Source organism: Megalobrama amblycephala, linkage group LG21 (assembly GCF_018812025.1).
Source record: "Megalobrama amblycephala isolate DHTTF-2021 linkage group LG21, ASM1881202v1, whole genome shotgun sequence".
NCBI classification, from domain to species: domain Eukaryota; kingdom Metazoa; phylum Chordata; class Actinopteri; order Cypriniformes; family Xenocyprididae; genus Megalobrama; species Megalobrama amblycephala.
In genome coordinates this window covers 22,178,564-22,190,395 of record NC_063064.1, presented here as the reverse complement: position 1 = coordinate 22,190,395, position 11,832 = coordinate 22,178,564, and the positions used below count along the sequence as shown (strand labels likewise).

The 11,832-nt window shown below is 34.7% G+C and overlaps 2 protein-coding genes across 2 annotated transcripts; both read right to left on the bottom strand.

Moving 5' to 3' along the window:
* Nucleotides 1–142: 142 nt before the first annotated feature.
* On the bottom strand, nucleotides 143–6,547 carry map1lc3a (microtubule-associated protein 1 light chain 3 alpha). The gene is made up of 4 exons (XM_048172059.1): nucleotides 6,388–6,547; nucleotides 4,758–4,813; nucleotides 4,093–4,199; nucleotides 143–1,523 (listed from the first exon to the last, which is right to left on the bottom strand). Exons 1-4 carry the CDS (start codon nucleotides 6,425–6,427, stop codon nucleotides 1,361–1,363), a joined length of 366 nt encoding a protein of 121 aa, XP_048028016.1. The 5' UTR covers nucleotides 6,428–6,547; the 3' UTR covers nucleotides 143–1,360.
* Nucleotides 6,548–6,848: 301 nt separating this feature from the next.
* Nucleotides 6,849–10,979, bottom strand: dynlrb1 (dynein, light chain, roadblock-type 1). The gene is made up of 4 exons (XM_048172060.1): nucleotides 10,838–10,979; nucleotides 10,436–10,511; nucleotides 10,123–10,290; nucleotides 6,849–7,226 (listed from the first exon to the last, which is right to left on the bottom strand). Exons 1-4 carry the CDS (start codon nucleotides 10,838–10,840, stop codon nucleotides 7,183–7,185), a joined length of 291 nt encoding a protein of 96 aa, XP_048028017.1. The 5' UTR covers nucleotides 10,841–10,979; the 3' UTR covers nucleotides 6,849–7,182.
* Nucleotides 10,980–11,832: the final 853 nt, after the last annotated feature.

Here is an 11,832-nt window from a genome sequence, read left to right as displayed (position 1 = left end):
TAGGTTTGTCAGATGTGTACTGAAGGAAACATAAAATGTGTTTTTTTTTTCCCTAGATGAACTTTGTGAGGTTCACATAAGGTACTGGACAATATATCATCGGTGCTTATATGTCTGGAAATTAAAAACATAACACATCATAATCATTTCGTACAATGATTTATACACACACTTGTTTTTCAAACATTTCAAACATACATAGACATACATATTTCAGTTTTGTTTTTTGTTTTTTTTGGTTTCAAAACATCTAAAAAGTCTCAGTTTGTTTTTCTTTAAATAAAGCTGAAATAATTAAATCTATAGCATAAAATCAATATAAAAAAGGTTGAGAAAAAAACATGCAAAGTAGGGCATCACGATCCTTTCATCTGAGATTTAACAGAAGGCATACAGCTCGTATGGTGACACAGGAGGAAAAAAAACAAGTATAAAGGAGAATATAATTATGTACTATAATTGTTGAACTTCTAATAAGTTGTCCTCTTAGATGTTTTAATTGTGCAAAAAAAGCATTTTATTCGCATCTACTAAAGATTATGTGAGGCTGACTGCAGAATACTGTATGCCAAAAGATGTTCTTCTGGCTCACACGTGTACAGTACAGATCAATGTGGCTTTTGACTACAGTTACCGTCAGGCGATATCTTTATTCTACAATAAATGAATGATGAGTTATTTTTACACAGGAGCCCAGAAATAAACACAGGCTCATAAAGGCTTCAGAAACCCTCTGATAGTTTAAATCATTTTTATAATTACACCTTTGGAGCCATTGGTCTCCTTACAGTTTTGTTTTGAGAACCACAGAATGGATCTAACAGGAAATTTGATGAGAATTACGCTGCATCTTGATTAATTACTTGGTTTAAATAAGCACTTAATTCTGAAGTAAGATTTTACAATCTTACACCAGCACCACTAAGGTCTGGTAATTACTACGAGCAAACAGACAGTAAATTAATCCTAAAAAAAAAAAAAAAAACACACACACCTATTTACAGCAATATGCGTTACTAATTATTTGACATAACGGCCTAAAAGTAATAAAACGCAAGGGGAAAAGAGCTACTAGGCCCAAATACAAAGTATAAACAGTGTAATACCTATGCTGAGCTTATAAAGGAAAACAACTAAGTTTGAAATGGGTCAAAGGGTCAGAATAGTGTTTACAGTAGTGCTGTGGTTTGCACTGTAGTGTCACATAGACAAGAATCAACGGTTTTATTTAGATTCATACCAGCAAGGGAGGAGCAGTGATGATGGAGAGAGAAAGAAGGGGTACGTTTGGGTGAGCCTGCTTCCTGTTGCTGTCTTTCCCTCTCTCTGCTATCCCTCCCTCAAAGGTCGAGTGGCCTGCTTAGCAACCAAAGGTCTCCTGGGAGGCGTAAACCATGTAGAGGAAGCCATCTTCATCTCGCTCTTGTTCGTAGATCTCAGAAATGGGGGTGGACACACTGACCATGCTGTGCTGATTGACAAGAAGGAAAAAGGCCTGGGTGGGGTTGAGCTGCAGTCTACGCCTGGAAAAGAGAATTGATTTGATAACTGATTATAATGACAAAACATGCACATTCAAGTCAAATTAAAGGGATTTTCTGGGTTCAGTACAAGTTCAGCTCAATCATACAATTGATTACCACAAAAATAAAATTGCACTTGTCCTGACTTTTTCAGATTGTAACTGTTAAAATACCCTCTGATTCAATTGTATAGCCATAGGCAATATGCGTAATACCCTGATTTTAGTATTAAAAAAAATCATTTACTAAATTTGTGTAAAGTTATAACCTATTTTGCAATTTCATTGCCATAAAAACCCTAAAACGACTGTATAACTTATGATTTAAACATCTCAAATGATACACAAGTTTTAAAAATATCAAAACACATCCGTTTTTACATTTTTATTTATTTATTTGGTAATCAATATTATACCACAAAATTCTGTCCATTGAGCTTAAACTCACCATTGTAGTAACTCAATGTAATAACTGCACACAATGTAATAAGTATTACATTATTATTGTAATAAAATGTTCACAATGTAATAATTTTCTCAAAATGTATCCAATCTGGTGGATTTTGTAAGCAGGTTAAGACTGGATTTAGATTATTAAAATGTACTGTAAAGGAATACCAATGCTTTACGTTTAATAAAAATATAATAATAATAATTGCATGAATATTTAAATCTGCTGCATTTTGTAGGTAGTTTAAAGGGATAGTTCACCCAAAAATGAAAATTTAAACCCTGCGGCTCGTGACGACACATTGATTGTCCTAAGACACGAAACGATCGGTTTGTGCGATAAACCGAACAGTATTTATATAATTTTTTAACTCTAATACATCACTATGTCCAACCGCGTTCAGCACTCGTTAGTAAGGTCTGATCGTGCTCTGACAGCGGCAGTGATGTCTCGCTCTCATTGAAGTATATGCGCGGTACATCACTGCCGCTGTCAGAGCGCGATCAGACCTCACTAAGCGAATGCTCAACGCGGTTGGACATAGTGGTGTATTAGAGGTAAAAAATGATATAAATACTGTTCGGTTTATCGCACAAACCGATCGTTTCGTGTCTTAGGACATCAATGTGTCGTCACGATCCGCAGGGTTTAATTTGGACTTGTCTAAGCAAGTTTTATTTACTCTTATAGTAGAAGTTCCCATCCACTAGCATTATTTGACTGACAGATGGCAACGGTTGGAGTTAAAAATCATCATTTGTGTTCTACTGAAGAAACAAAGTCACTTACATCTTGGATGCGCAAATTTTCATTTTTGGGTGAACTATCCCTTTAAGACTGGATTTAGATTTTTAAAAATGTACAGTAAGGGAATACTATTTATGTTTTAAAAGCTATTACAATTATGATAATTTATGGTGAGTTTATAATGTAATACATTTCTCATAATGTAAAAATTGTTATTACAATATGAGCTCAGATTTTATTGCATTTTGAGAAAATGATTACATTATGAACATTTTATTACAATAATAATGTAATACTTATTACATTATGTGCAGTTTTTACATCGAGTTGCTACACAAACCATGAAATCAAAATTGATAAAATTCTTTTTTTTTTAATATTGAGGTATTTATTAAATGATTTATCCGTGCATATCTTTTTTCTTTTTCTTTTTTTCATGTGCCTTCATAATCTTTAATCAAAATAACTTCCCCTCCCTCTTACAGTGACATCTCTTCTCTTCCCTGATGACTTGTTTACTGAGGGCGGGACAAGCTGTCAATCACACGAGATCACAGCAATCGATCCAAGTCCCGCCCTACATTTTTCAGAAGCTGTTTCACTTGAATATACGTCACAACAGAGAAGACTACGCACTTGTAACTTTTACTTGTATTGAACCCGGAATATTATTATCATTCATATTCATATATTTTTTTATTTAGTTTTTAGTTTATAAATGTGATGTTAGTGCAGCAGAAATTTCACACTTCACCTTTAAACTCTTATTATAACTTAATCATTATTTCAAGTCTGAACTATAAATAAAGAAGTCATGACTTGTAGCCAAGGATTATGAAGTATGATAGGCAGCATGGGTCCAACTAAACATTCTCAGTCTGATCATCTGACTGAGCCTGTGTTAAAATACCTGGAAGGCAACACTGAGCTGTAAGCTTATCTTTGAAGGAAAGTTTAGCTCACTAGGGTCTTGTTTTTAAAATAATAAAACACAAAGGATATACACTACAAAGAATGTGGATGTTGTGTAATGATTGAAAAACAGTTTTCAAGTTTGAACTGTTTAAAAGCATTCGTAGAAGTCCCCTGTGGATGACGAGGTCAGCGGACACTCTAAATTGGCACACCATTGCATTCTCCTCCCCCACTCTGCGCCAAACCCCCACCAGACGAGTAAACAAACCAGATGAGGCTGAAACACACGGGACTCACGGTGCTCAAAGTGACTTGTGCGTGGTCAAAAAACTGTCAATGATATCAACTGAAAGGCAAGAATCTACACTCAACAACCTGGTTTAAAAAAAATTCAACAAGTAAAAAAAAAAAAAGCATTTTTTAAGATCCAAAATTGGGCTCTGGATATTATGTTTACCTGATTATCTTTACCAGCTCACTCATGTTAACATGGTCAGGGACAAGGAACTTTGTCTTGTCCAAGACGGGAAGTTGCTTTTCCCCCTTATATCTCTCAATGATCACCTGTAAGAAAAAATATTAACAAGACAAATTGATATAGTGTTTTGACAGTCTTGAATTAAGTCTAGAGCAGTGCTTCCCAACCTTTTTTACTCTAAGGGCCAACAACAATATTCGATCCAACAATATCTATGACTTTTCCAGTTGTTTGATAAAATACTTCAGAGTTGGGTTTAACTAGAAAAATATTATATTCATTATAATAATGCCCATGGAGTTTTAAGATTTTATTCATTTACACATGACTTTCACAGGTTTCCTCAAATATCCATGTTTCCCAAGACCAGTGGGATCGTGGTTCTTCAAAGGAGGCAAATTAAAATAAGAAATATATTGATTTTGAGTTGTTTTAGTTTATTTTATAATATTGTCTTATTTAAAATAATTTTAAGTCATCTTGAGGCCCCATTTGAAGGTAAAAACCACTAGTGTAGAGTAATAAATCTTGGCATCTTAAAAGAAATCTCAAGTTGACATGCAAAAGTAATATCTTGAAAGCAATAACGCTAATTCAGTCTTAATTCTTTTATGACACATCCAAAAGACAAAAGAGTTTCTCACTGGAATTTTATTGGGATGCTGCTCTCGTATCTGCTGCACTTCCTTGCAACGATCAGCTGAAAAACAAGAAGAAGAAAAAAAAAAAGTTTGTTATGTGGACTGTTAACCACATTTAACAGTCTAATTATAACACATAGGCCTGGTTTCACAGATAGGGCTTAGACCTTTTAAATTAGGACATTTAAGTAGCTTTTATAAACATGCTTTAGAAAAAAAACATTACAATTGTGCATCTTGACACAAAACATATCTTAAAATATGTCAGTGCAAGTTGCTTTCAGTTAAAACAGCTCAAACATGCATTTTAGTCTTGGACTAATCTTAAGCCTTGTCTGTGAAATTGAGGATAGGATGTGTTTATGTAACTGAAAGCACATGAGTGACATGACTGTAGCCCTCCCTCATTGCTCAAGACACTACAGTCACTGCATTAGCATTACTTACTGAAAACCTGTTTTGCAGAAACAGGCAAGTAACATTACTGATGCATAGGAAACTAATAAGGGTTGATTATTGCCGATGAGTTGTTACCTTGCTGTTTGACACCCTACTCTACAAACTTATTCCACCATGATACTGATAATATGTAGATATGAAACTCATTCTTCTCAAAGAGTTTAATATCTAACTTCAGATATAGCATTGCTCTGAAACCAGAACCACACAATTAATCTCATAAGATATTAGTACTTTTATTTTATCTGGAGTGACCCGACTGTATTTGAGAAGTCAAATGAACTGTCCTTCTTTTCCTACGTGCATAATGTTTGGGACAATCCAATCAACATTGGGGATAAAACATGCATGTCAAATGCAAAAACACTCAAACCGGCTTGCTCATTATGGTAGAGTAAGAGCCCCATCAATGTGTCATCTTAACTCATCCCATGTCAGGGTCGTGTCAATTACATAATCCCAAAGGTTGGACAAATATGAGAGCGTATGCAGAACACATTGACCGGGACACTTACAGATGTGTTTAAAACAGCAGATCTATGTTGTTTGTTATGTTTAGGAAGATTATGCAAGGGTTTTATGCTCCTCCCTCCCTCCCTCCCCACACCCTGTCCTCAGTCTGGACTATAAGAAAGAGCTCAAATTACAGCATCATTTCACCAATATATGTCTTGTCCATCCATTTCTTTAATGTTGCTATTAAACAATTTATATTCATAAATGGACTGCTTGGTTTATTTCATATCACCTGTTATACAATAATACTTGTATCATTGTGAAAAAAAAAATGTATCATAAATGTTTTAAATTTTGATCTTCCCAAAAGCTGGATGGCAGTTCAAATGTGGAAAGGACAACACAGCAATATAAATATATGATCTTTAACAAATCAGCTAACGTTAAATCAACTGTGGTTTAAAGCTCTTGTTGTTATTTGAACAGGAGGCCTTTAGGCCAGGCTGTTTCACTGGATAGTAACTGACCCCTGTCGTTTTGGTTAAAAACCGTCGTTTAAACTTGTACTAATCACTAAATATCGCTTCATCGAGCATTTGAAGCCTTATAGAAAAATTGTAAACACTGTGTCACAAAGCTGCTAGCAGGCTAGGTACGAAAACAAACCTGATAAACAAACACACTTGTGCTGACACAGCACGAATAAAACTCATCTTACCAAAGCTCCGTCTCTGTTTGAAGGGTCTGTCAGACGGCATAACTGGACTTGAATGTGGTAAAAAGGAGCTATTAAATGTTGAATTCTCGGTCGACTTCGCTTCTTTTCGAGCTCCTGACTCACTGTAAGCAAAACAGCTCGAGACAATGTACTAAAGTTCGTGATGTCATAGCAGGATTTAAAGGGACAGGACCCAGTTTAAGTATAGGCCTGCAATAACAATATAGTTACAAATTTTCTTATCCTAATCTTGTAAATTAACATTTTATAACTATAGTGTATTTAAGTAACCCCTTATAATTGATATAATTAAGTTTTTGTTTTTTTTACATTATACATATTATACATATACAGATCAGTAGTTCATGTACAATCAAATCTAAACTTTATGTTTTAAATTATGGCAAACTGAAGAGCACTCTTTCCATTTCATATGAAAATACATAGGCAAAAAATAAATATAAGGAAATGCATTGTTGTTTTATTGTCCTTTTTAGCATACACAAACAAGTACAGTATGTTATAGTGTCATGTTGATGCATATAGATGATGAACAGCTCGGGTACTTGCAAAAGAGAGAATATGAGATAATAAATTACAGAATAAAGGCAAATTATTGGAATGGTAAGCAAGATCAGTACAAACCTAATATTTATAATGAGATGGAAGCAACTTCCTTTAAATGTAACTGTTACTACATAAACTTCACTTTACTGGAACATATGAAATGAAACACTTTTGGCCATTATTTAGAAAACAAAATACTATGGCAATGCTACTATGAGGAATTCAGGACTACTCTGTAGGATTTTGAATGACGATCAGGAAATAGTCCTTGTCTGTGAAGAGAACAGAATAAAATACATTACTAATGTATGATCATAGTCATCAGTTTATATCAGATAAACACCAGATGCATATTTGGCTTTGTGCAGACAGGCAGCAAAAATACAATATTATGACATATTCAACTCTCATCTGTTTAGGTTTTATTTACAAAATGATCTCAACTTAGCATTTTTTATCCCAGTATTTGTTTTAGAAATGCAATTTAATATATGAATCCATAATTTTCCCCTCAACATTGAGTGATTCCATATTTTTTCTCTCTACTTGATCTGGAAAAAACATGCATTAATAATAAAAAAATGTAATTGAACTAGTTTGAGGTATGTTTCATGAAGCCAGAATGTTAAGCAATTGAATAAAACCTTACTTGTGTCATATCTGTGATTTTTTTATTTGCTATAAAGTAAAAAATGTAGGTGAACATCCATCCAAGTGCGGTGATTCCATAATTTTACCAGGGGTTGTATATTATAATATTAAAGGGTTATTTCACCCAAAAATGAAAATTATCCCATAACTTACTCACCTTCAAGCCATCCTAGGTGTATATGACTTTCTTCTTTCAGTCAAGCACAATCTGAGTTATATTAAAACATATTCTGGCTCTTCCAAGCTTTATATAATGGGAGAGAAATGTTGGAGGAGCTTGAGTTTGTTGAGTTGTCTACTCTCACCTAAGCTTACGCTATTCCTACATCCTACGTCATACACTGGAACTTGACTCTTTCTTGAATGCACAGACGGACATTAGCAAAAGCTGGTGATTATAGTCTATAAAGTTTTAAATATGGATATTTTTCTTACAAAAACCCATTGTTTCACTTTAGAAAGCCTTTATTAACCCCCTGCAGCCGTATGGATCACATTTATGATGGATGGATGTGCTTTTTTGGGCTTCATCTTTAACATCTTGCTTACACAATCTCAAAATATGGATGGCTCAAAACCACTTAAAGTTGAATATGGAAAAAAATGAAATTCTGCTAGTAGGCCCTTAATCCCTAATCTCACCCAACATGACTTTTCTATTAACATTGACGGTGTTTTGATTCAACCCTCTTCCACTATACGAAACCTCGGTGTGTTGTTTGATTCTAGGCGATGTTTTGAACCCATATCAATCAGCTTGTCAAGTCCTGTTTCTTCCATCTTCGCAACATTGTCTGTTTAAGACTAAATTTCAAAGATGCAGCAACTGTTGTTTATGCTTTTATAACTTCATGTCTTGATTATTGCAAATCCTTGTTTTATGGTCTACCCAAAAAAAGTCATAAATCGCTTGCAGTTCATTCAGAATTCAGCAGCTCGTGTCCTCACTTTTACCAAAAAATCAGCTCACATCACCCCTGTCTTACAGCAACTACATTGGCTCCCTGTTAGTCACTGCATCCAGTTTAAGATTCTTGCTCTAGTTTTCAAGGCTCATCATGGTTTAGCACCTTCTTATCTCTCCGAATTGATTATCCCCTATGTCCCTGCCTGTACTCTGAGATCGAGCTCTGAAAACTTGCTTGCAGTACCCAAGTTCTGTCTATTTAGTGTGGGTGGTAGGGCATTCAGCATATCAGCTTCTAAGCTCTGGAACAAACTATTCATGTTATCTAGCAACTTCATGTAAAGCGTCCTTGGGTTCTTGAAAGGCGCTAAATAAATAAAACATTATTATTATTATTATTATTATTCAAAATCTTGGTTACTATTCACTCCCATTATAAAGCTTGGAAGAGCCATAATATTTTTTAATACAACTCCAGTTATGTTTGACTGAAAGAAGAAAGTCATATAGACCTAGGATGGCTTGTTGAGGGTGAGTAAATTATGGCATAATTTAGATTTTGGGGTGAACTAACCCTTTAACATAACTACAATATATTAACTATAATATATTATTAAAAAGGTACTGGGGCTGTTGATATAGTCATTGAAGGAAAAAAGTTTACATCTCAAATATCATCTTTTTAGAATTTGAATCAAGTTGGATTGTTTTAATATAATAATAATGGTACCACTTTATATTAGGTGTCTTTAACTACACTGTACTAACATTTAAATTAATAATTTGATACAATGCACTTATTGTGTACATACATGTTTTTCCATTGTACATATATTTTTAAAAATGCCTGCATGTTATGTGTATATGATTATATATGTATATTTACACATATTTTTTTTGACTGTTTTGTTGTGATTTTGAAACGCCTTGTAATAATATTTTGTTGTTCTTTTTCTTTCAATAAACATTTGATCCTGCTGAAAATACCTGCATGTAATTACATCTATAATTACACTGTTGACCCTTCCCTTATGTGACTTGGGTAAAGTTGGTTTTATATTCGCACATTCGGACATCCATATTCAATAGCCTTGTTAATCACACTACATTGGACATTCAGTGGACATTCACAAGTTAATATGCCATTAAAACAATACTTGCCTATTTTGATCGACTGTGAAAAATGTTGTAAGTTGACAATCGTTGGTTGTCAATATCATGTCGCTGCTTAAAATTCGCAAACATTAATTTATTGCACATTTATTGGAAAGTCTGAATTTATCAGAAGTCCGAATGTGCGAATATAAAACCAACTTTACCCAAGTCCTTAACCCACCCTTAAACCAACCCATACCACCAAACCTGTCACTAACCTTACCCATATCCCATCTCAATAGAAGCAAATGTCTTTTGCAATACAACACAATAAGTATATTGTACTTATTTTTTTGACGTAAGTACATATTATTTTATGACACCTAATATAAAGTTTGGCCATAATGGACATTATATTATATTTATATTATAATAAAAAGTCAACAAGCCCCCTGTTTGAGAACCACTGCACTAACCTAAATAACTCAGCATTACATAAGTGTACTTCTCTTTACCTGGGGCAATCATGATCTCATTCTTCTTTGATCGAACTCTAAGAAAGGTGAGATCATTCTGAGGGTCGATGTCCCTCACTATTCCTCGAGCTTTCATGAGCAACTGGTGGATATTACCAGCATACTGAACTGTGCTCGCGTTGTCAAGGGTGCTTTTAATGGGGATGCCTATTAAAAGAGAGCACATAGGGAAAACTGCAGATACAACAACAAAGATCTCTTTGTTTTATAAGTTTCATGCTGCTGCTGAAGCACATGACAACCAAACTAAAATATGTAATAACAGCTGCAACATTTCTCATTTGCCAGATACCTTCTGCATTAACAATGATGATTCCTTGTACTCCTTTCTGATTCTGGAGCCTTTTCATCGTCTCCTCCACCTCAGCCTGCAACATAAACGCTTAATGGATTAAAACAGCCTAATTAAGAGTAAAACCAGCTGTATGTCATTGCCTAATATCTAATATTCTTCGGAACAGCCACTCTGTGAAATCCCTAAATAAATCTGCGGGGGGGGAAATACATATTTGGCATTGTTTATTTTATTTACTCGAGCAGTATTTGGCTAATGTAAGGACCGTCTCGTGAATGACAACGCCCTGCAGTCAATGTTAGCCGCAAAAAACCTAAACCGAGACAAAAACGAGCTAACAAACATGCATTTTCAAATATAAGCACTTATTATCAAAAACAACTGGTGAAATGTACTTGCCATTATGAAGGTAAGTCGGTGTTTTCGTTGCTATGATTGATGATGCAAACTCCGGAACAAGAAACATGCAGTATGTGAACGGTCGGTTATGGGTTACTGCCATCTGCTGGACTGGATGAAAGCAGGTCACCGTAACAGTGAGTTCTTAGACTTTCATATTGTAGCAAAAAGGTATTTTATTTTACTACAAAGTTGAAACTAGCGCTTTTAGATCTATTATTATACAGTATAATTTGAGGTTAACGCGAAAATACATGCATCCTTGGGAGACATATGTTCTTTTTTTGCTGTAAGGATGTTTTCCACTATAATGTAGCTAGCAAACAAACAAAAAATTGTGGTGGCTTCTAGGAAGCTCTTCAGTCTTTAAACATGTTAAGTAGATATGTTTATTTGATATATTTTTATATTAAAAGGGCCTAGCAGCCCTAGTTTCCATAAGTGGGTCAAAAAATTTAAATAATATAAAATAAAAACATTTTAAACTTAATTTTAAAGTACATTGCCCACAGATACATGACAGATGGAATAGGCTTTAAAAACAGATCTTGCCGATTTTAGAAGTTCAACAAAAAGACTTGTTTGACTTGATTGTGGTTTAATTTTATGTCTAGACATGCTGCATGATGCAAGTTATAACCTATCACTGACTGTTATCAAAAAAAAGAAGAAGAAAAGAAGAGCTGCAAACAGTGATGAAAGGGCCCTCGCACCCAGGTTCACCGCCACCCGTTGGCCTTAGGAAAACGGTGAACAGTGGGCGACATGCATGTAAGCGAGTAAATACAGGAGAATTATAGCAGTCATTTCAAAGTGCCACACTTCCTGCTGCCAACAGGTGGTGCTTTGACTTCCAGGCCAGGTGGAGGCCAAGACTTGTGAAGTTTGGAGCAGACAACAACTAGTTGAGTTACAACAACTTCCTCTTTTGTGGCGTTAATCGCGTACATTAGCACTTAGCAAAGTGTTGCATGATTTAACGTGTTTCTACTATG